We start from the raw sequence: 25,894 nt of genomic DNA on the forward strand, positions 1-25,894 counted from the left end.
CCATTTTCAAGAGTTTCTTGGCTATGATATGCATAAAAAATAGATTTTGCTATAAGGTCATCTGGTGTATTGATCAGTTGTATTGCTTTCTCCTTAATCAAGTATGCTCAATTTAAACTTGGAATCCAAAACACATGTTTGCAGCAAAGGTGCATATGCTGTTCTCACAAATATTGAAAACCAATGATGAAATTTTTCCAATACATCTAACACCTTCATCATTGGTATGTCATATGTGCCTGTGTGGCTGCATTTTAACAATTAGAAACAGATTTGCTTTTTTTTTATTCGTTTACAGGATGAAGGCATTGTTGGCTCGGCAGCATTTATTGCCCATCCCTAATTGCCCAGAGGGCAGTTCAAAGTCATCCACATTGCTGTGGTCCTGGAGTCACAAGTAGGCCAGACCAGGTAAGGATGGTAGTCTCCTTCCCTAAAGGACATTAGTGAACCAGATAGGTTTTTTCTGACAATCGACAATGGATTCATGGTCATCATTAGACTCTTTAATTCCAGATATTTATTGAATTCAAATTCCAACATCTGCCATGGTGGGATTCTACCTGGGTCCCCAGAATGTTACCCGAGTCTTTGGATTAACTGCCCAGCAATAATACCACTTGGCCATTGCCTCCCCAAAAAAACTTGTACTAAGTTCATGTATTTGAACCCCTCTGATTAATCCCTGATGTGCAGTCTGAAAGTTGAGGTAATATTTGTCAACTAACACCAAAAATCTGAGGTTAGTGTTACGGTCAACATGATCACCAAACACGTCAGATTCCAGACAAATCTGAGCTCCTATTCTGATCTTATTTCAATTTGTTTTGATTTTAATGAAGTGGTCTTTCACTGAAACATAAGCATATAATTCTGCAGATTTACTTTAACAATAAAACAGAAGTTTATTAACAAATGAAATGAAGAGAAAATAGAATAAACAGAACCATGTATTGTAATACACATTCAAAGATTTTCACACAACAAAAGTAGAATGCTATTAATCCCAAAACACTGTTTTATGAATTGAAAAGAAAACAGAACAGATTTTTGCTTGATATGTAAAACACACACCTGATACAGTACCCAAGACAGCACTTGTACAATATTCACACCAGAAACTCTATATCTATAAATTTGGTTAAGTCACTTATAACTTCAACCTTCAGACCAGAATTGCAGACAGCCTCATCCTGGACATGTTTATATCTGAGATTAAATAAACTCAGCTTTAAATAACCTCTACAATGTTTTGTCCCAAAACTTCTAATCTGGGAGTAACACTAACTCTTCCCTTTGAGGTAACCTAACTCGTTTTATAATTGGAGATAATGGGAACTGCAGATGCTGGAGGATCCAAGATAACAAAGTGTGGAGCTGGATGAACACAGCAGGCCCAGACCATCTTAGGAGCACAAAAGCTGATGTTTTGGGCTGAGACCTAATGAAGGATCTTGGCCCAAAACGTCACCTTTTGTGCTCCTAAGATGCTGCTTGGCCTGCTGGGTTTATCCAGCTCCACACTTTGTTATCTCATTTTATAACCTTCGCTTCTCACGAGCACTGGTCTACACCGCCATCATATTCAAAGGATTTCCCAGGACTGCCAAAACCTCAAGTAAAACTGAAATCAAAAGTTTCTGTCTTTTTGCTCTGGTTGTTTCCCCGGCACATATACATTTTCAAAGTCTTCAACAAGCCTCAAGGTCCCGTTATTTCCCTTCCTGTTTTCCTAAACAGTAAAAGATGGAAAAAACCATCTATTACTGATGAACCCAAACCCATTCACTGGAAAGCAAGGCCTCAAAAACCGTTTAAACAAAATTACCATTGCTACAGCAATACTTGCAAATAAATAGTTAACTTAAGACGCAGAAACCCACAGGTTACCGACTCAAAAACAAAGCCCAACCTTGCAGGAAATTATATTTTATATCTGAAAATGAATTACAGCTTACATCATACTGGGAAGGTTGAGGCAACAGTTCCCTTGTAATGTTGCTAGATTGTTCTCACCTCCCAGTATTATAGTGTCTGTACTGTTGGTAGTTTTGATACAACTTTTCATTGTTGGTTGGGCCACAACACAGATTTGAAAAACAGTGAAGAAATGTTTTTAAATGTTTTGAATTTATATTTTGTATTCTATTTGTATTTCGTTTTACATAGGATAGCAATTGCCTAGTGGTATTATCTTTAGATTATTAATCTAGAGACCCAGATAATGTTCTGGGGACATGGGATCACATCCCACCATGGCAAATGGTGAAATTTCAATTCAATAAAAAAATCTGGAAATAAGAATCTAATGGTGACCTTTATATCATTGTCACTTGTCGAGGAGAAACCTATCAGGTTCACGAATGCCCTTTAGGGAGGGAAATCTGTCATCCTTACCCGGTCTGGAATACATGTAACTCCAGACCCACAACAATTTGCTTGACCTTTAACTATCTTCTGGGCAATTAGGGATGGGCAAAAATGCTGGCCTAGCCAGCAACACCCACATCCTATGAACTAATAAAAAAAAACTAAGATATGCTAAAATGGTAGCTGGAATTAGTTGATCTAGCTGTTAGTGTCAAGCTGGGCTGTGATATGTTCAGTTAGTCAGTGCTGATCTCATAACTCTCATCAAATAGCTGAAACGTAACAGCATACCTTTTTTTGGCAATAGAGTTTCTGACCTTCTCTGATGCAGCATTGTTTAATTCAACAGAAAAGTGCATAATAATCTGTCAGTTGAATCAAATATAGTTTTAAAAACAATCACTACTTTTTCACTTGAGCAGTTAGAGCTCATTAGCCCCCATCAGAGAATATTTATCTATTCTTGGAGCAAAGTTATTGTTATACCATTGCCCCATTAACGCTGTTGGGATTTATTCAGGTTGTGAAGCTGCTGTTGAGATATGGAGGGAATCCTCATCAGAGTAACAGGAAAGGAGAGACACCACTCAAAGTTGCCAATTCCCCCACCATGGTGAACCTATTACTGGGAAAGGCTTCCTGCAGCTCCAGTGATGAGAGCTCAACAGGTGAAACTAAGATAACACATGCAGTTTCTTATCTGTCTCTTGATTATAATTTGTCATGGGCCTGCAGTTTGTGTAAATCAAATTAAAGCTGTTCATGTTGTCAAATGAGTGTAAACTGCGTTTGAAATGAATATCTTCACACTATCAATTGAAAGATTTTTGAATCTATTATTACACTAATTTTATTCAAGATTAAAGTTGACAGATTCCAGTTTAAAATAGATTCAACCCGTTTTTGATTTAAGAAAAACTGGATCAAAAACGGTTTCAAGCTTTGATAGAGTACTGATACAGAAGTTCACCTCGTGCGCAAAGGTTCATTCATAAAACATTGAATTTTTCAATATGGAAATGTACATACGTTCAAAACAGTTTGCAGTCTGTAAGTATCAGCATTATGGGGGAAAGAGCAGGGACTGAAAAAGAAGTTAAGCTGTTTGGATTGCTGCTTCAAGGCTTTGTCAAGGCTCTATGGTATGAATGACTTTCACCTTGTAGTATGATTATTTCTACATATTTTAAAATACATCGGCTTTAATCTTCAGTTCTGTTTTTTTTATTACAGCCTCAGTCCTCAAACAATTAAACTTGAGTATTGTAAATGCTCCATCAGCCAGCGGTTTCATTAGATACAACAGTTCTTTAGTTTTTGAATAATACAACAAATGGATAACTCGCATTTCTACTGTGCATGACCCCATCATAAATTGAAAGATTGTTGGTATTGTTCCGACTATTTATTCCTAAGTGTCAGTTTTGAATTTTTTGTTTGATACCTCAGACATTCCATTTAGCTGTTACTTGCACTGGCCCACTGCAAGAAATTCTCCTATCCTACCCAGTTTAAGCCTGTCAATACACTTCTGTTCCATTCTGCCTCGTATTATCTGACTTCCTTTTAAATGTCTTCATGTGAAGGCCTCAATTACTGCTTGTTACAGTGAGTTTCACATTCTGGCTATTCCTGCACCTCAATTACTATTAAATTTACTGGTGGCTAATTTCTGTTATGGACAGAATAGTCAGTGCTGTTGAACTGATTGTTCATTTATGCAACTTTATTGCATATGTTCTGATGAAGGGATAGCAGGTGTAAGATTTCTTGCTTTTTTTTCCCCCCATTTCTGTCATGATTCCTGCCAAAGACAACTTCCCCTGTCCTCCAGTATGATTAGAAACTATTCAAGTTCATCATCTCAAATGTTTTTACTCTGAAAATAAGCATGGAGTTCAAGTGTTATGACAAGGAGCCACACAGAAGACTAGTCTTATCTTAGCAAGAGCAACTTTAAAAAAGGTTGTGCATCATCTTTACTGAAACTTTTTCAAAAAGTGGTTTTGTAAAATTATATGTGTATCTTATTGATTGATATATATGCACTTTATTGTCACATAGAAACTTCAGAAGATGAAGATGCTCCCTCCATGGCACCGTCCAGTTCAATTGATGGTAATAACACAGACTCAGAATTTGAGAAGGGCCTAAGGCACAAAATCAAGCGACAAGAGTCATCTAAAACAATAACACCAGTCAAGGATGAGTATGAATTTGATGAGGATGATGAGGAAGATAGAATACCACCTGTTGATGACAAACATTTGCTGAAGAAAGATTATCGAAAGGACATAAAAATAAATAATTGCATTTCTATTCCTAAATTAGAGACAAAAACCTATTCTAAAAGTTCCCTTCTAACACCAAAGAAAACTCCACGACGTATATTATCTGACACCAACAGTTCGGATGAAGAAGATCGATTAATACGTTTCTCTCCTCCTCTTAGCAGGCCTTTAGCGCACGCTAGTCTGCCGAATGCAAGTTCTAAACAAAGGGAGTCACTGGTAAAAAAGCAGCAAAAGGAAAAATCTAAAGTGAAAAAAAAATGGAGAAAAGAAGTGAAAAACGAGGAAGTTAGATTGGGTAAGGATGAAGACCTATTCAATTCATCTGCAACAGATGGTGATGACTCAGAAAGCGATGAGGAGGATAAAGGTTCCATACAGAGTGGAATTAGCATGAAGGAGTCTTTTATGAGCCTGAAAGAATCAACAATGTTCACTTCACTTTCTGCATCCTGCACTACTTCTCAAGCAAGCTATGTGTCCTCAAAGCATATTCCCATTCTTGGAGAACACCATTCTAAACCTTGGCGAACTGATAGTTGGAAATCAAACATGTCACCAGTGTGGTCTGATGTGAGCTCTTTGTCAGAGTCTGTGAGAACAAGACTCACAAGTGAATCTGATTATTCTTCAGGAGATTCAAGTTTAGAGTCTATTAAACAAACAAAAGAAGTGAAAATTCATAAAAAGAAAAGTCTGATTGATGGAGATGTTGTAGAAAAGAAAGTGACTGATGATATCTTTAAGATTTTGAACACTGATGGAATAGTTCGGAAATTTGATAAGAAGGGCAAAGTTATTAAAAAGCATAAAATGAAGCACAGGCACAAAATAAAAGAAAAGGAGAAAGGGAAGTCTCAGAGCTCTCTGACAGAGCATGATAAATTCTCAAAAGCTGAGAGTTTAGATATGGAGGAGTCTAAGCAAAGAGCAGACAAATCTTTAAGTCCAGAAAATGAAAATCTTTTAATTGATAGAGTAAAAGTAGTTAAACATGACAAAGAAGAATTGAAGAAGGAAGAAAGAGAAAAACTTTTTAAAGTCAAACCTGAAGAAAAAGACTGGTTACTTAAAGATGATGTAGTGAAAACCTGTAAAGAAGAAAAGCTAACAAAGAAAGTTCGCGATGTCACTAAAGATAGCAACAAATCTCTAAAAGAAGAGAAAGAGAAAATGTCCAAAGTCAATAAAGAAAAATATTTTAAAGAGAAAGAAAAATATTCAAAAGAAGAAAAGCTCAAAATCCACAAAGATGATAAAAAGAAAAAGGCAAAAGACAAATTTTCAAAAGGTGAGAAATATCTAAAATCCGATAAAGACAGAACGCTTAGAGATGACAAGGAAAAACTAAAAAAGGAAAAGACTCGCAAAGAGGAGTTGGACTATGAGGATCTGAAAATCAGGAATCCGTTTTTAGATGATGATGCGTTCAGTGTGTCCGACCATGAAGACAAATGGTGTTCAGATTTATCCTCTGATTCTTCTTTCTCTGATTTAAAAGAAGATAATTGGAGTATTCCAATCAAAGACTTAAAGGAACACAAAGATGGCGCAGTTGGTAAACTGGTTGTTGAAACAATGAAGGAAGAAAGTAAGGAAAGGAAAAAGGAATTGAAGTTAAAAGAAAAGCGAGAACTAAATGAAAAGCACCATGATAAAGACATGAGAAAGAAAGATCGAGATTATGTAGAAAAAAGCGCTGAGAAAAAAAAGGACCCATCTGATAAACATAAGTCAGGACAAGGATGTCCTCTGGAGAAGGAGAAAAAAAGAAAAGACTCCACTGAAAGTGCTAAGGACCGAAAAGATAAAGATACCTTTGAAAACATTAAAGATAGGAAAGATAATGTTTCTGAATACAGCAAGGAGAGGAAAGATCTTAAAGGAAAACCAGAAGATGCCTCGAAAGGTGATCCAAGAGAGTTTGGGAGTGAATGTTTCTTCAAAGATAAGCCTGAAAGTGATTTCACTGGAAGAATTATCGAAGCAAGGGAACGACATTATTCTGGGAAAGAGAAAGACAAGAAAGACGCACCTGAAAAGAAGGACAGAATAAAAATGGAAAAGCATAAAGATAAGTCTAAGGAGAAAATTTCGTTGGAATTTGAAAAGGAAAAAATAGAGAAAAGCCTGATTGATAAATTCTTGAAAGACAAAGATATTGATCGAGAAAAGCTATACAGAGAGCCAGGTAGTTTCAAAGACAAAAGAGAACAAAAAGAAAAGAACAAAGATCTTTTCAGCCGAGACAAGGATAGAAAAATGTCAGAGGTGAACAAAGAACGAGAGAAAATTGTAATGGAGAAATATACCGAAAAAGATAAAGATGTTCCAGAAAGAAAGGATAAAGACAAAATAGATAAACAAAAAGGAATGGATCTGGAACTAGGAAAGGAGAAATGCTGGCAGAGCAGAGCAAATGACATCTTCACAGATGAAAGTGGTGATGAGGGACATTATTGTGAATTTGAAAGTAATCAGATGTGTAGAAGTGACACTCAACCTGAAAAGGAAGAGACGAAGGCAGAGAGGGAGCCACTTTTCTCTGACAAACAGAGAAGATGCTCAGTTGACAAACATTCAGCAGAAAAGCATAAAGATAAAGAATTGAAAGATAAGAAAAAGGACAAAATTTCAGATAGTGGGAAAGATAAGAAAGAAAAATGTTTGTCTGAAAGACAGAAAGAGAAAAAGGACAAAGAACTGGGTGATAAATTTAAAGAAAGGAAGGACAGCATGTTAACAAATTCAAACCTAGAAAAGAAATTCAAGCTGAAGCCTCCAGAAAAGGTAGAAAAGAGACATTCCAGCGATGAAAAGTTGAAAGCTAAGGGCAGGGAAAAAACTGACAAAGAACTTTTATTGAAGGAAAAGAGGCTTTCAAGAGGAAATATTATAGAAGAGGAAAAAAAATGCCCAGAAAAACTGCCAGCTACAACTTTTAGTGAATTGAAAGATGATTCCAATGACAAGAGCAGTGAAATTTCGTCTGACAGTTTTGCAGAAAGAGCACATGATTCTGCAGTGTGCAGTTTTAATGATGTTTCAAACGTTGAACATGATATTGGAGAGGAAAAAGCAAAGGATTCTCTTTTCGTTTTGTACACACATGAAAAGAATAAAGAAAAGGAAAGAAATAGGCATTCATCTTCATCATCAAAGAAAAATCATGAGAAAGAGAAAATAAAGAGAGAGAAACGAGATAAGTCTGAGGAATTCAGAGATTCTGCGAGTAAAAGAGAAGGTTCAACATTTGAAAGAGAACCCTTAATGTCTGAGAGTGATTTGCTAAGCCATTTTCTAAAAGTTGAGAAAGAAGATGAGCTTGACAAAAGTGTGGATGCTGTGTTAAATGAGAAAAAAGACAAGAGTGAGTCTGAAAAGGAGTTGTCTAAAAAATCAGAAAAAGGTTTGGTCTCCAGTAAGGAGAGGGATAAGGATAAAAAAAGGAAAGAGAAACACAAGGACAAATCAAAAGATGACAAGGAAAAGCACAAGGAAAAACATGCTGAATTAACCATGACTTGCAAACATTCAAAAGAAGAACAAAAGTCTGGACTCAAAGACTCTCTCTCAATAGTTAGAGAGCCACATGGGAACAAAGAAAAATCAAAAGATGATTGTTTCAAAAATCATGATATTAAACAAAAAGAAAAAATCAAAGATGGTGCAGAAAAGGATAAAAATGAATCTGTTAAGTTTAGAATGGGTGAAAATGATAAACTAAACCCGCCAAAAGAAGTTTTCCGTAAGGACAGCAGACCCAAGGAAAAGCTTTTAGTTGATGGAGATCTGATGATGACCAGCTTTGAGCGCATGCTAAGCCAGAAAGATCTAGAAATTGAAGAACGTCACAAAAAGCATAAGGAAAGAATGAAACTAAAAGAGAAGCTAAGGCACAGATCAGGTGATCCCAAGTTAAGAGAGAAATTCCGAAATGCAGAAGAAGTACGTAGGAGAAACTTTGATATGCCAACTAAAAAGGGCTCAATTGAGTCTCAACAAAGAGACAGAAAAATCAAAGATCAAGCACAATGTCAAATTATATCTCCAGATACAAAATCTCAGCCAGTTTCTGGTCCCGATACAAAAGATTGGCTACCTGGGTTGAAGGAGAATTTGACTGCTTCACCGAGATCTGATCAAGATAGACCCACAGGTGTTCCAAAACTGACTCCAGTGGTTTCATGTCCAAGCTATGAGGATTTGCTGCCAGCACCCCATACACCTAACTGTGTGAATGAAGATCTTACTGATCTGTTTGAAGGAATAGAGTCCCACAATTCAGTGGCCATCTCCACAATATCTATGAATGCTTGCTCTCCTTTTTTTGATAGATATCTAAATACCCCCACTAACATTCAAGAAAATTCAGATCCAACCAGCTCTGTTCCTGGGTTGTATCGATCATTGTCAGTGGATGCCAGAAGGCCAGCAGAAGATCAAGTTAACATTAATTCTGACAAATTCTACAGGCAACAGAGTATGCCAGCTTCAGCAGATTATGATGCTTCTATTCCTCAGCCAGTAGAGGAGAAGTCCGTTGTTCAGTCTGAGAGGTTCTCTGGCTTGTCCCCATCGTATGTTTCCCCTGAGTATGGGATTTCCTCACCACATCTGGAGCAGTCTCATTCTAGAGTGGCCAAATCATTTACTGATAATTTTAGCCCTTCACCTGAAAGTGTACTTAATCATTTGCAGACAGAAGCTTTGCAATCACACAGATATGATCAACTTGAGCCAACTCTAGATAGTTTAGTTACTGACTTCGGTTTGCCATTAGATTCTTCAGAACAGCAAACAAATAGTCCCCAGACTTCTCCTACTAATTCAGCTTTAAGTGCCAGCTTTCTGCCTACATCTGGTGATGTATATGCTCCTAACGGGTCTGTCCAGAATAAACTAAGCTATCCAGCTTCTCCGCACAGAACATATGAACAACTGAGTCTGAGTCCTGTGGCTAATTCATTGGATCATTCAGTGAATTGGTCAGTGGGTTCTGAGTTGCAACTGAGGCCACCTCAAGTATCTCTTGGTGAACCCTCCAAACGCCTTTGTCCTTCAGAAGCTATGAATACTGCAGTCATGCCAGCTGTTTCATCTCCTTTTCCTGAATCCCCTATCCAGTGTCCAATATCAGCCCCTGACTTGGGGCAGGATGGAGACGGAGGTAATATGACATGTGTCGAGCAAATGGAACACTCATCAGCTTTAGATGGTGCTATCTGTTCTTCTCCTGGGAGAACAGATTCACCAAGTGATTCCTGCAAGCCACTTCCTGAAAAATGTGTGAGTAATGTGACTCAAGCTCCTGAAAACCAACAGGAACCAATTAATTCAGAAAAATGCATTCAGCTACACCAGAATATTACTTCTGAAGACCAGGAAGAACCCTTATGGAATGATCCTTTTCCAAATTCAATAGATGATCTTGATTTGGGACCATTCTCACTTCCAATGCTGCCAATACAGGATAAAGAAGATCCACTTGTTGAAATGACAGAGCCTGAATCTGATGAGCTTGCTGAAATACCTGATGTTAATGATTCTGCAGCTGTGAATACTAGTACTGGAGTTATAGATTATCCTCCTTTGTCATCAGGGGAAGAGCATGGAGCTAATAGTAAGGTTCTAAAGATGGAACCTACACTAGTAGATGATAACATTGCAGATGGTGACAGTAACCTAACAATAGAAAAGGCTTCTGTGAAAGCTGAAGATATTGGGGAGAATAATGTTCAGTTGCTTTCAGTGCAGCATGCTGAATCACACACTGAATTTGAAGACAAATCTGTGGATGCTACTCAGAATTCTTTGCCAAATGGCACTCTTTTCAAAGTAACTACAGAGATGACGGCAAAACCAGTAATTGAGTCTGTGAAGCCGATCAAAGCAGAAGAGGTTCCTCAACGAATTACAAGGAACAGAGCACAAATGTTGGCTAATCAAATCAAACAAAATAATGCTATAGCTATGGAGAAGGATACAGCTCCAGCTCAATTAGGTAAAGCAAAAGGGCGAGTTATGGATGAGGATGATGCACAAGTGCAGCATCCACGCAAGCGAAAAATCCCTCGTGCAAATCATCAACCAATGATTCTCAACCCATCAGCACAGCAAACTCGAGAAATAATTCAACAAACATTGGCAGCTATTGTTGATGCAATTAAATTGGATGAGATTGAACCATATCACAGTGATCGATCAAATCCCTATTTTGAATACCTTCAAATTCGTAAAAAAATTGAAGAAAAGCGTAAAATCTTGTGCTGTATTATCCCACAAGCCCCTCAGTGCTATGCTGAATATGTCACGTATACTGGCTCTTACTTGCTGGATGGAAAACCTCTCAGCAAGCTCCATATCCCAGTGGTAAGTAGAACCTTGATCAGTTTGTAAAATATTTTTTGCTCCGTTTCCCCTTCATAGGTGCCATTCTGTGGTCTGGTGGATTGGTCCAAATGACATGTCTTCATAGTGTAAGCCAGTTTATTATTATTAATTGGGGAGGTGATGGTCTAGTGGTACTATGGCTGGGGAACCTGGGTTCGAATCTCGCCATGGCAGATGGTGAAATTTGAATTCAATTTTTAAAAAAAATCTGGAATTAAGAGTCCAATGATGATCCATTGTCGATTGTCAGAAAATCCCATCTGATTCACTAATGTCCTTTAGGGAAGGAAATTGCCATCCTTACCTGGTCTGGCCTACATGTGGTTCCAGACCCACAGCAATGTGGCTGATTCAACTGCACTCTGGGTAATTAGGAATGGGCAATAAATGCTACCTGGTCAGCAACACCTTCATCCCATGAATGAATAAAAGAAATTAACCATCCAAGAATGGAGTGTGTTAACAGTTCTGAAAGATCACAGTATTGTCCAACTCCATATGCATTTTAAGAAGAAACATCATAAACTGTCACTGGATATTGTTCAGTTGTCAATTCTTGGCTGACTTTCACTCCTTGCCCTCATTGGTGGCTCCTGACCTCCTTTCTGTGAAAATTCAAATCTTGTTCCTCAAAATAATATGTATCAATAACAAGAATTTGTTCATGCAATTCATTTTCTAAAATTGAGGCTATATTTGATTTTACATTGTCTGTATCAATTTATGTATAGTATGGGGGGACAGTGATGTACGTAATGTCACTGAACTACTAACCTAGAAGCTTGGGCTCTGCTATTAATTCCACCACAGTAGCTGTCGAAAATGACCCAGAAAGCCACTCAGTTCAGGGGCAGTTATTCAAAAAATGCTGGTCTTTCTAGCAATGCCCACATGTAATGAAAGAGTAAAGAAAGAAAATACATTTCATTACAAATTATTGCCTAGGTATTAACTTTAAATATTCTAGCAACTCGCTAACACTTTTTTGAAGGACTTTTAAAGCTTAGCCAGTTAAGATACAAAAATGTGTGTCAAGCAACTGTTTGTTTTTTATGATGTTGATGTAGAATAAGTCATTTGAAATCTTTTGGCAGAAGCATAAATAACACACATTTGAATTCATGTTAACAATCATATCTAGAGTAAATAAAAAGGTATATATAAAGCTATTTTGCAGTATTTGTTAACTGTCCTTAAAAATATTAATTTAAATGGTTAAACATGTGCAAGACCTCTGCCCCTTTAAATGCCCATGACTTTCAATTTCATAGATTGCACCACCTCCATCCTTGTGTGAACCACTGAAGGAACTTTTCAGGCATCAGGAAGCAGTGCGTGGCAAACTACGCCTACAGCACAGCATTGAGCGGGTAAATTATGTTCCTTTGAACAAATTTATTTCTGAATTATTCTTGATTTTGTCATTCTATAACTGTTAAAAGTTATTAAAGGGTAATACTGATTATCTTGTAAGATTTGAGTGTTTTTGTGTGTGAATGACAGATTTAGTTACTGCCATTGTTGCAGATCTCATACAATTTACTCCGATTTATTGGGGAACCTTTTAGGAGACTTCCATAAAACAGACTTGTGAAAAGTGGCAGTTCCATAGCATTTGATCCCACTTATAGTATGAAGTTACATATTTCCTCAGATTTCTAATTATCTTCTACATTAGACCTCCAATTTAGCTCCTATCCAACAAAGACAACAGCATTATATCCCAGAGTTATCTATAATTCTTAGATCACTTGCATTCCATCTTCCTGCCATATTGCAGAGGAAATTTAGGTTAGTAGTCTCATAATTTTTATTATCAGAAGTATTGTCTACAATAAAACAAGACTGGAAAAAGCAAGGATACAGAGAAAAGATGGAGGAGTCAAGATATTTGCTCTTTGGTTCTCAATGGTCATGTAATTGTGTCCACTTCTAAAGAACACGTTCAGCCACGCTGCTGTTTGTTTTTACATTTATTCCACAAATAAGTGTTATTGGCAATGCCAGCATTTATTTCCGACTTTTTAAAGCAGTAATGACCTGTCTTGAGCCACTGCAGTTCATGTGGTATAGATATGTCAATAACGCGCTAAGGAGGGAGGTTCAGGTTTCTGCTTAAGCGCTAGTGAAACTTCAGGGTAATGTATGACTGGGAAGAAAATTGCACATGCTGATGGTGGTTACAAGCACAAACTGCCCATGTACTTGTTGGTAAAGGTAAATGGGTTTGAAAGGTGATTTTTAGAAGAAGCCATGGTGGGTCACTGCAGTGCATCTTGTCTGGGCAAAGTACTGCTCCTGCCTAGTGCCTGTTGTAGAAGAGTGAATGCTTAAGGTACTGGATGCAGTGCCAATCAACTGGCTACTTTGTCCTGAAAAGTGTTGAGCCGCTCAAGTGATATTGGACCAGCATTCCTCCAGATATGTGGAGGGTGTTCTCTCTCAAACTGGACCTACAGTTGTTTGACAGGCTTTGGGGAGTCAAATGATGATTTAATTATCAAGAATTCCCAGCCTCTGACTGTTCTTGTAGTCAGTATTTATATTGCTGGCCCAGTTCATTTTCTGTCAATGACAATTCTTAGAATGTTGACAGTAAGGTATGTGGCGATGATATTGTTGTTGAATGTCAAGTGATGATGGCTAGCTTTGCTCTCGCTAGAGATGTTCGTTTTCTGGTACTTACGTGATCTGATTGTTACTTGTTGCTTACCAGCCCAAATCTTGCTGGTGTGCTCATGGACTGAATGCATCTTTTGAGGCTTGTTACTGAATACCGCAGCCATTGGTGAACATCAATCCCATTTCTGTCCTTTCACACAATGTAATTGAACAGCTGAAGATAGCTGAGCCCAAGACACTGCTTTGGGAGCACCTTAATTGATTCCTTGGGGTTGAGAGGATTGATCTCTTACCACCACCCTATCTTCCTTCGTGCTAGGTATGACTCTTGCCACTGATTACCGTTAACTTCAGTTTTACTGGCACTTCTTGATGTCACGTCTATTAAATGTTGCCTTTTAGCAACATCATTCACTCTAGTTTCATCTCTCCAATTCAGTTCTTTCGTTCATAATTGGACAAAGGCATAAAATGATGTCTGAAGTTGTAACCCTGATGAAGGCCAAACTGAGTATAGGTATGCAGGTTATTCCTGTCTGATTGCATTGTCACTAATACTTTCCGTGGCTTTAGGAGTAAAGGTAAACTGATTGAAAGGTTGGCTGAACTAAATTTGCCCTGCTTTTTGAGGACATGATGTACTGGACAATTTTCCACATTGTCAGGAAGATGCCACAATTGTAGTCATATTGGAAAGGTTTGTCTAAGAGCTGGTCTTGCAGCCCAAATCTTCAGTACCACAGCTAGGTTGTTGCCGAACCATCAATACAATACCTTCAGCCATTTCTTGATATCATATGGAGTGAATTGAATTGACTGAAACCCAAATCAAAGGATTTTTCTGTCCAAATTGAATTACTGTATGAGCCTTCAAAACAGTCTGTAGACAGCTTAAAGATTTGGGGCTCAAGTTTGACTGATGTGAGGGACAACATTTTACCTTGATGGACTGTAAACTGAAGTGGAAGTTGGACACTCCTGTGTAGTTGGAAAACTCTCCTCGTATTTGAACTTTGAAAAATCAAGTGGTGCAGATTATTACCTATGCAAAAGTACATGATTTTTCATGAGTGATTTGGATACTTTGAGAGAGTGGCACCAGTAATTTTTGAGTTGAGCAGAAACTGTCTGATGACAATCTGTGGACTAACTAAAGTGTAGTTTGCTATGCATCTGTGATTGCAAAGCAACTAGAGACCTCCAAGCTGGTGTGCACAACCTGTATCTATCTCTCTGTCAGTGTGATTGAAAAGCTAACTTATAAACTGAAAAAATAATGCACGACCAAAGTTCACTAAATCACCTATGGGATTGGAGAACAATCATCACTGTACATGCAACAGTGCGTCATTGTTGCTAAATTAAACTGGAACCTTGAGAGACTTTGTCGCCCACCCTTGTGATTTCGACTTGATTTTCAGATTTTGGTTCCCTGTCTATATTTTCCTACCAATAACTTTTGTATCGACCCAGCTGCCTTTTTTGTTTTATTTGTGAATGTGTATGTGTATTCAGGGTTTTAAAGGGGGTATTGTTCAAATCATCTAGCAAAACAGTAGCTTTTTTTTTCCTGTCGTTTGTTAACGTTAACTGTATTACAATAAGTAGATGGGTTTTTTTCTGTTAATGACTCCCATCTGGTGTGAATTGTTTTAGTTCTGAATAGGAGTCAGTAAAGCAGATCGTTTTGATGGTTTAGTTGGTTATTCTCACATTTTTGATGGCTTGTGGAAGAGTGGGGTTTAAATATCAGCTGACACTTACCGTTAAGTCATGTTAGGGGGCTTTGAACGAGGGAAACATAAGATTAAATGTGGAGTAAGGCTAATTGGTAAAGGATAAAAACAATACTAGGTCACTTATAGTAAAATAAGATTGCACATTGAAATAGAAAAATCATCTGCAGGCAAAGGATCTGCATCTGATGGATTTACAAGAATTAACAAAAGCCTGACTGATAGAATTGGTAAACAAGCTAGAGCTACAACTGCCTGCCAGAATCACGAAGACTGAGATCAGCCAAATATTGTAAAGCATCTGGGGTTGTTGGAAGTACAGGGGTCTAGATACACCAAGTTCTGTATCACTTGAGTTGGTGAGAATTCAGTTTCAGCTCAAGCAGTTTGAACATGGAAAAGACATGGACCCTAAAAAACTTGAATTTCAGAGAGAAGAAAAGTCACAAGAAAGTAAATTTAAGAGGCTAGAACTAGAGATTCCAAGCAGAGAACAATGCATAGAGAAAAGGGAAAGAGTAAGAGAGGGAATACTAGCTTAAATTGTTTCAGTTTAAGAAACAGATGTTAGGTACTTAAGGAAGCCTGATGAGGAATGATGTAATCATAAGGTAAAGTACAGTGGAGAAATATTTGTATTGACCCTATCAAAATTTCAGCAAAAGAAATTTGTAATTTGAGAAAATAGCAAAGAGAAGTGAGTGAAGGAAACCTGGTCATTGCCCATGCAGAGCAAGTTGACATCACTGTCAGAAGATTTCTAAGGAGTATGATGTTTTACAAAAAAAAGTATGCAATAAATATCTGGAACTAACAAAGTAGTGATAATCATGAAATCTTTTGCAGATTGTTGGCAAAACCCTTCTGGTTCACTAATGAAAATATGTTGAAGACCAGAGAGGCACAACTGCTAGACTTGCAGCAGAATGGCTGGCGATTATGATCTGATTCATAAAGCTAACCACCACCGTCTCTCTCTGTCTCTCTCTGTCTCTCTCTGTCTCTCTCTGTCTCTCTCTGTCTCTCTCTGTCTCTCTCTGTCTCTCTCTGTCTCTCTCTGTCTCTCTCTGTCTCTCTCTGTCTCTCTCTGTCTCTGTCTGTCTCTCTCTGTCTCTCTCTGTCTCTCTCTCTCTGTCTCTCTCTCTCTGTCTCTCTGTCTCTGTCTCTCTGTCTCTCTCTCTCTGTCTCTCTCTCCCTCTCTGTCTCTCTCTCCCTCTCTCTGTCTGTCTCTCTCTCCCTCTCTCTGTCTGTCTCTCTCTCCCTCTCTCTGTCTGTCTCTCTCTCCCCCTCTCTGCCTGTCTGTCTCTCCCTGCCTGTCTGTCTCTCCCTGCCTGTCTGTCTCTCCCTGCCTGTCTGTCTCTCCCTGCCTGTCTGTCTCTCCCTGCCTGTCTGTCTCTCCCTGCCTGTCTGTCTCTCCCTGCCTGCCTGCCTGTCTGTCTCTCCCTCCCTGCCTGCCTGTCTGTCTCTCCCTCCCTGCCTGCCTGTCTGTCTCTCCCTCCCTGCCTGTCTGTCTCTCCCTCCCTGCCTGTCTGTCTCTCCCTCCCTGCCTGTCTGTCTCTCCCTCCCTGCCTGCCTGTCTGTCTCTCTCTCTCTCTCTCCCCCTCCACACACACAGACACACACCTCAAACACTCTTCCGCCCCCAAATGCTGCTGAGAATGAAGTTGCAAATTGAAGGCCAAAGTACTTGCTTTGCACTGAAGTGTCATACCTTAATTTAGAAGGCTGGAAGTTGTGTGACAGGCCCATGGGACGACTTGGGATTCATGAGAGTGAGTTCGAAAAAGGAACTTGGCAAGTGAAATAGTACAGATCAGATTATAGCTTTAACTACTGTTTTGAGACAACATAAGACTGAATGATTGCAAAAAAGGCTAATAAGGTTCCTGAACGATACAAAGGATTCCTGACAAAAGAAACAATGACCCCTTTTTCTCCAAATGATACAGCTAAGTGTATAACAAGATTAAGGAAAACAGTAAGTTATCAAACACTTGTGCTGGAGGAGGACAGAGATTTTCCTCCAGAAAGTGCATTAACAGCCAAAGTTTTAATAAAGGAGATAAGTGAGGAGTACTGCCTGCTCTATGTACAAACTTAGAGCGTGATTTGATGTCTACAACAGTGGCAGTGGTTAATGTTCAGAAATAACGCTGTACAGAGTTGACTTGTTCCTTGGTAATGATTTGATTGCAGTATAAGTTATGACATAACCTATCTTCCCAGGAAGTCATGAGTGAGGTTAAAGAGATAGAAGAGTTATTGCAACATGCTACAGGTATTTTTCATTGTGTCTGGTGACCAGAACAATGGCGAAACAAAGTCACAAGAGGTCAGTGTAATACTACGAGAAGATGTTAGACTAACTGAAACTTTCTGTAAGCATAGTGTTAATTCAGAAGAAGCGTTTGTTTATCTTCTTTTATTGAGGGTCAGAAATCAGACCTACAGTTAAGAAAGTTAATAACTCATTGAACCTGAGAGTGAAGGAATTCTGGAGAGTTATATTATCCTTGAAGTACTGATGAAGTGAGATGCCTTCAAAGCTCTGCAGATGAGGAATGGACAATTATTCATCAGTTAATGGATCCACCCAAATATTACAAGGAGATTTGCACAAGTTGCATGTGAAAGTCCCATGGCAGGATATGTAGGAATACAAAAAATATAAGCATCAATAGAGAAGAAATTTTCCTTGCCAAGATTTTGTAAGGACGCAGTGAAATTTTGTAAAATATGCCATACGTGTCAAGTTATGGGAAAATATCAACAATAAGAATAACTGGTACCTTTTAATATCCATTTTTTTTTCTAGGGCCATTACTGAGAATAAAAGCTAGACACCAATATGATCTTAAAGTTATTGATATGACAACCTGATTTCTAGACATTATTCCTTTTAAGTACCATTACAGCTGAGGTAGTAGTGATACAATTAACTCAACTGTTTTACTTGTTATGGACAACCAATTGAAATACAGTCAGACCAATGTTCTAACTTTGTCTAAACATTTTCAGCACGTCAGCTTGGGTACAAGAAAGTGAAGTCCACTGCACATCATTCCCAACACAGGGAACTTTTGACAGACACCAGCAGCTTCTCAAAACAATGATTAAGACGAATTGTCAAGAATGCCACAGGATTAAGGCAAAGAATTATATTTCTTACTGTTTGCTACAAGAAATTCTGCAAATGAATTGACTGGGTTTAGTCCATTTGTATTGATCTGTGGTTATATGATTAGCAATTCATTAACATAGATTAAGGAAAGACTTTTTGAAAGAGAAAGAGATGAAAGAATTAACTGTGATGCCAAAGCAGTTAGAGTTTCTAAACTAGATGAGTTGACTAGGTCGTGCACAGATTACAGACAAGTAAATGCAGTAATGGAAATAGATTTATACTGTGGTGGTTGGAATGAGGTCAACTGGATAGAAATCATAAAATATGAGTTCCCTGATTGGGGCAGTTAACCTGGTCCAATCAGGAAGTCTTGGCTGACAGTTACAAACAGGAGTGGTTCTGTTCCAGCTTGGAGCCAACTCTGCTAACTGGTCAGTGTCATGTACTGAGCACATGTAAATAAAGAGTGACTTGGTGACAGGATACCAGCTTCGTGGAGTTATTTCAGTGGTGACAAGAGAAAAACATAGAGATTCACTTACAACAGTCACCTTTGAGTTCGGGTAAGTTTTTCAGGTGTCATTTGCTATTTGGGAAGCTTGACTGTTGAAGACTGGGCCCGTTGTGTGGCAAGAATGTGCTGTTTTTCTGGGCGAGTGACATTGGGGCAGTTGAAAACCAACGTGTAATTCTCCTGACTTCTTCTGTACTCGCAGCTGCTTCGGTTATTAGAACTCTAAGGTTCCCTGAGGCACCAGATACTGAAGCTTTTCAAGACTTGATGGATTTAGCTAAGGAATATTATCACCCCATGCCTCATCTAATTCTGAGATGCTATTGGTTTTACTCGGCAGTTTTAGAACCAGGGAAATCTGTCTCAGGATTTTTGACGAGACTGGCAGAGGCATCTGGCTTTTATTCAACCCTAAGTGAGATACTTGAGAGAACATTTGATACGTGGAATTAATGATAAGACTGCACAGAAGCGCCTGCTAGTTGAAGTCCATTAGGACTTCAAACAGGCACTGCAGTTGGGTTTGTCATTAGAAAATATGGCAAGAGGAGCATGAGTTACAGGGTACGTCAGTGGAAGTTGGCACCATTGCCAGGCTAACTGAGGTTGGGGGTCACCACTTGAGTGAAGGTAATTGCATAGCCTCACTCAGTACACATCCTGAACAGCCCACAGCAAAACCTCAAAACAAAGCCAAGCCTCAGTCAAACGGTTAAAATTTTCTCACACCCAGGCTGGTAGGCCACTGTAGTTGTTGCCAGTGCAGACAAGAGACAGCAAAAGAATGTCACTAGGCCTGAATTGATTAAGAAAACTCCTAGGCCAGCATCCAGGACAGTGCACACTCTGGAAAGTTCACCCACAGCTGGTTTGAAATAGTTAAATTGCTTAGCAACATCCAAATCAGAAACAATCACAATAAATATCTGGTTAAATGGTCACCCAGTTCTAATGGAGCTAGATACCAGTGTGGCTGTGTCAGGGTTGAGGAACCAGTCGTTACTAAAATTCACTGTGGATTCCAACCCTTAAGTTTGCATAAGACCTTGGCCAGGCTGAGAACACATACTGGGAAACGCTCACAGATTAAGGATACAACTTTGGTTCCAGTCTCTTGTGACAAGCAGCTGATTTAGTTATCACTGATTGTCGTAAGATGCTGAGGGTTAGGCCCAAGCTTGATGGGGAAAATTGGTTAGCAAGATTTAACTTGATTTCAATTAGAGAATGGGTGCCCGAGTGAAGGCTTGCTTAAATATTCAGAAGTTTTTTTAGGAAGCTCTTGAACAATCAAAGGGGCCGAGACCACCTTAGATGTTGATCAAGAAGCGATTACATGATTCTGCAAGGCCTATCCGGTCCCATTTGCCTTAACTGCATAAGTAGAGACAGAAATTGGGGTGGGGGGCTGGTGAAGGTAGTTGTCCTTCACAAAGCTTGACATGAACCATGTGTACTTGCAATTACAATTAAATGAGGATTCCCAGAAGTATGCTACAATTAATACCCATAAGGGTTGTACATGTGTCCAAGACAGGCTGATGATAGCCCAAAAGACAGTGCCGTTTTCCAATGCATGATGGAGAACATTTTACAAACTTTACCCATCTTGCCATTTCTCTGGATGATGTGTTAATAACCGAGAAAACCAATAAAGAGCACTTAAAGACATGATTAAATGTTTCTCCAAGGCACCTTGGGAGGGAAAAATGTGTATTCCAGGCACGCCAAGTGACCCACTTGGGCTAAAGCTAACCAGATCCCCGAAGATAAAATTAGAGTGATCAAAGGTGCCCCAGCTCTGATGTCTGTACCAGAACTTGGGTCTTTCCCTGGGTTGTTGAATTATTACGGAAAAGGGAAAGTTGTGTGAATACTCTTAGGCAGGTCAGCATAATAAGGAGGAAGTGTTGGGTTGAAATGCATTAAGGTAGTTAAGTTCCCAGGGCTAGATGGGATCTATTCAAGAATACCACGGGAGGCAAGGGAGGAAATAGCTGGGGCTTCAACAGATAAAATCCCCTTTGGCCTCAGGTGAGGTTCCATAGGATTTGAGAAAGGCCAATGCTCTTCTTTGTTTAGGAAAATAAAAAGATAATCCCGGAAATTACAGGCTGGTGACCCTGACATCAGTGGTGGGGATGCTTTTGGAGAAGACTGAGATAGGATTTTCGCACGTTTGGAAGCATATGGACTTGTTAGTGATAGGCAGCATGGATTTATACAGAGAAGGTCATGTTTTGCCGGTTTGAGTATTTTTTTGAGGCGGTGACAAGAATTATTGATGAGGGAAAAGCAGGGAATGTTGTCTGCATTAACTTTCCTAAAGCATTTGATAAGATACCTCATGGCCGGCTGGTACAGAAGGTAAAGTCTTATGGGGTCTGGGGTGAGTTGGCTAGATGGACACAAACTGACTCGAATATAGAAGATAAAGATTAGTAGTGGAATGGTGCTTTTCAGAATGGAGATCAGTAACTAGTAATGTTCCTCAGGGATTTGTGCTGGGATGTTTTGTTATTTGTAATATATAAATGATCTGGAGGAAAATGTAGGTGGCCTGATTAGTAAGTTTGTGGATGACACCAAAATTGGCAGAGTTGCAGATAGTTAAGAGGATTGTCAGGAGTACAGCAGGACATAGGTAGATTGCAGATTTGGTAAAAGAAATGGAAGATGGAATTTAATCCGCACAAATGTAAGCTGATGCATTTTGGAAGATCAAGTTCAGATACAAAGTATACAATAAATGGCAGACCCCTTCAGAGCAGTGATGTATAAATGGATCTTGGCGTACAAGTCCACAACCCTTGAAAGTGGCAGCACAGGTGGGTAAGGTGGTTAAGAAGGCATACAGCATGCTTGCCTTCATTGGCCGGGGCATTGAACGTAAAAGTTGGCAAGTTACTTTATAGCTGTACAAAACCTTAGTGAGGCCACATTTGAAATATTATATGCAGTTCTGGTCCCCACACTACCAAAAGGATATGGATACTTTGGAAAGGGTGTGGAGAAGGTTTACTAGGATGCCTGAAGTGGAACGTTCAAGTTATGAGGAGATGTTGGATAAGCTAAGATTGTTTTTACTGGAAAGTTAGAGGCTGAGGGGTGATCTGATGGAGGTCTACAAAATTGAGAGGCATAGATAGGGTAGATATTCAGAGACATTTTATGAGGTTGGAAAGGTCAACTACAAGAGGACACAAGTTCAAGCTAAGAGAGGGAATTTCATCATCAAGGTTTGAACTCTTGCTGTGAGGAATTGAGAGATTTGGAATCATGCTGGATACTCCTATGGTCACTGCCTTCTAACTTAATATCCCCTGCCCCACCTGGATGCTGATAGAGTTCAGGATATTGGCAGTAAGGTACATAAGATTTTTTGAACTTAGCTTTCAAGTTGTGCTCGAATAGTCTGAGAGAGCTGTCTAAATTTTTGTTCCAGTCCCCAAATATAGTAGGATAAATACATAACTAGTCATAGAGTTGTACAGCGTGAAAGCAGACCCTTCGGTCGAACTCATCCATGCTGACCAGATATCTTAATCTAGTACCATTTGCCAGCAGTTGGACCATATCCTTCCAATTCAATTATGGTGCCTTTTAAATGTTGTCATTGGACTAGCCTTCTTGACTTCCTCTGGCAGCTCATTCCATACATGCACCACCCTCTACGTGAAAAAGTAGCCCCTTAGGTCCCTCTTTAAATCTTGCCCCTTTCACCTTAAACCTATGCCCTCTAGTTTTGGACTCTTTCCACCTTTCTCACACCGCCCCCAGGCAAGACCTAGGCTATTCACCCTATCCATGCCCCTCATGATTTTATAAACCTCTCCAAGGTTATACCTCTGCTCCAGGGGAAAAAAGCCCCAGTCTATTCAGCCTCTCCCTATAGCTCAAACCCTCCAACCCTGGCAACATCCTTGTAAACCTCTTCTGAACCCTTTCAAGTTTACAATGCCCTCCCTGTAGCTGGGAGACCAGAATTGCATGTAATATTCCAAAAGTGGTCAAATCAATGTCCTGTACAGCTGCAACTTAACCTCCCAAGCCCTGTACTCAGTGTACTGACCAATAAAGGCAATAGAGTCGTACAGCACAGAAACAGACCCTTTGGTCCAACCAGTCTATGCTGAACAAAATCCCAAAGTAAACTAGTCCCACCTACCTGCTCCTGACCTATATCCAATCGAACCTTTCCTATTCATGTACTTATCCAAATATCTTTCAAACATTGTAATTGTACCGGCATCCACAACTTCCTCAGGAAGTTTATCCCACGTGCGAACCACTCTTTGTGTAAAAACTATATCTCTCACTTTTAAATTTCTCCTCTCTCAACTTAAAAATGTAGCCCCTAGACTTGGAATCCCCCATCCCAGGGAAGAGCCAACTACCATCAACTCTATCTGCACCTCACGTTATTTTATAAACGTCTATCAGGTCACTTCTCAACATCTTACACTCCAGTGAAAAATGTCCCAGCCTATCTAGCCTTTCTTTATAGCGCAGACCTTCCATACCCAGCAACATCCTGGTAAATCTCCTGTGAACCCTTTCCAGCTTGGTAATGTCCTTCCTAGAAGTGGACTCCATTCCAGAAAAGCCTTACCAGTGTCCTGTACAACCTCAACATGACCTCCCAACTCCTATACTGAAAAGACTCAGCAATGAAAGCAAGCCTGCCAAACATCATCTTAAGCACCCCATCTACATGTGATGCAAATTTCAAAGAATTATGTACCTGCACTCAATGGTTCCGCTGTTCTACAACACTACCCAAGGTCCTACATTAGTTGTATACATCCTACCCTTGTTTATTGTACCAAATGCCACCTTCACTATCCTGTCTACCTGGGTACTCTACTTTTAAGGAACTATGAACCTGCACACCAAGGTCTCTTTGTTCAACAACAGTCCCCAGGATCTTGGTATTAAGTGCATAAGTCATGCCCTGATTTGCAGCAAAATGCAACACCTCACATTTATCTAAATTAAAATCCATCTGCCACTCCTCAGCCCATTGGCCCATGTGATCAGGGTCCCGTTGTACTCTGAGGTAACTAACCTTTGTAGTCTCCGACACCTCCAATTTTGGTGTAATCTGCAAATTTACTAAAATATCTCCTATGTTCACATCCAAATCATTTATGTAAATGATGAAAAGCAGTGGACTCAGTACCAATCCATGTGGTACGCTGCTGGTTACAAGCCTCCAGTCTGAAAAGCACCCCTTCATCGCCACCCTCTGTCTTCTGCTTTTGAGCCAGTTCATTATCCAAATGGCTAGTTGTCCCTATATTCCACATGATCAAACCTTGCTAACCAGGCTATCATGTGGAACCTTGTTGAATGCCTTATGAAGTCCATATAGATCACGTCCACCAATTTTCTGCTTTTCAGTTTTGTTCGTCACATCTTCAAAAAACTCAATTCAAGTTAGTGAGACACAATTTCCCATGCACAAAGAGAGACCTCCCTTCTGGCCCCCCCCCGCCCCCGCCGTCAAATTTCTGAAGAAGGGTTCCCCCCCCCCCAGTCAAACTTCTGAAGAAGGGTCCAGACCCAAAATATCAGCTTTCCTGCTCCTCTGATGCTGCCTGGCCTACTGTGTTCCTCCAGCTCCCCACTGTGTTGTCTCTTATTCCCATGCACAAAGCCATGTTGGCTATCCTTAATTAGTCCTTGCCTTTCCACATATATGCAGATCTGTTTCAACAACTTGCCCACCACCGATATTAGGCTCACCACTCTATAGTTTCCTGGCTTTTCCTTACCACACTTCTTAAATTGTGGAACCACATTAGCCAATCTCCAGTCTTCTGGCGCCTCACCTATGTCCATCAATGATGCACATATCTCAGCAAACACTTCTCTAGCTTCCCACAAAATTCTTGGTACACCTGACCAGCCCACGGGAATTCATCCACCTTTATACGTTTTGAGATGTCCAGCATTACCACCTCTGTAATAAGGACATTTTCAAGATGCTGCTATTTATTTCCCCAAGCTCTCTTGCTTCCATATCCTTTTCTACAGTAAACACTGATGCAAAATACTTGTTACTAATAGTAACTCCCCCATCTCTTGCGGATTCACACGTAGGTGGCCTTCCTGATTTTTAAGGGCCCCGATTCTCTCCCTATTTACTCTTTTGTCCTTAATGTATTTGTAGAGTCCCTTTGGATTCTCCTTAACCCTAGTAGCCAAAGCGCTGTCATGTCCCCTTTTTGGCCTCCTGATTTCCCCCTCAAATACAGTTCTACTGTCTTCACACTGTTCTAGGGATTCACTTAATCCCTGCTGTCTATACCTGACACATTTCATTCTTTTTCTTGACTGAAGTCTGGAGTAATTTGCAGGACTGGCTAGCAGTGTCTGCTTTGGGATTTAATTCTTCAGGTTTAATGCAAGCAAATTACCTGTCAGGGCATCTCAGAGTCACCCCCATTTCTGTGTATCAGGAGTCAAGTAAACAGATTTCTTTCCTTAACCATTAGTGAAATAGCTGAGTTCTTATGACGACTAGTAGTTTCATTGTCAGAATTAATGAGACTAGCATTTTATTTCAAATTTATTACTTAAATTTCCACCAGCTGCGCCCTACCTCCAGAATCACATTCTCTGGAAGTGTTATTGTTTTTCCTTACTAATCATGTGGAATCTGAGTTGCAAGCATTAGACAAATTGTGAGGTTCTAGTTTATGAATGTATCAGCTACATACATGAAACATTGTGCCATACTTGAAAACAGAAACATAGTTTTATCCTCCTGTATTTGTCAAATCATATGTGGGCAGACGATCAGAAAAGACCTTAAATGGTGAACAGTTATGTATAATTG

General features: G+C 39.5%; 1 protein-coding gene across 6 annotated transcripts in view; it reads left to right on the forward strand.

The window, feature by feature from the left end:
• ankrd11 (ankyrin repeat domain 11) overlaps positions 1–25,894 on the forward strand; it is a 171,110-nt gene that overhangs the window by 126,426 nt on the left and 18,790 nt on the right. For 4 of the 6 annotated variants that reach the window (XM_048546263.2, XM_048546262.2, XM_048546264.2 and 1 more), the window contains 3 exons: positions 2,891–3,038; positions 4,435–11,033; positions 12,326–12,424. In XM_048546263.2, coding sequence (XP_048402220.1) covers positions 2,891–3,038; positions 4,435–11,033; positions 12,326–12,424 — 6,846 coding nt within the window. Of the gene's footprint in view, positions 1–2,890; positions 3,039–4,434; positions 11,034–12,325; positions 12,425–16,258; positions 16,331–18,430; positions 18,554–25,894 lie in introns of those variants that run through there. The other 2 variants (XM_048546267.2, XM_048546266.2) reach the window with 2 other exon arrangements.

The sequence above is a fragment of the Stegostoma tigrinum genome, chromosome 16 (assembly GCF_030684315.1).
Source record: "Stegostoma tigrinum isolate sSteTig4 chromosome 16, sSteTig4.hap1, whole genome shotgun sequence".
NCBI lineage: Eukaryota > Metazoa > Chordata > Chondrichthyes > Orectolobiformes > Stegostomatidae > Stegostoma > Stegostoma tigrinum.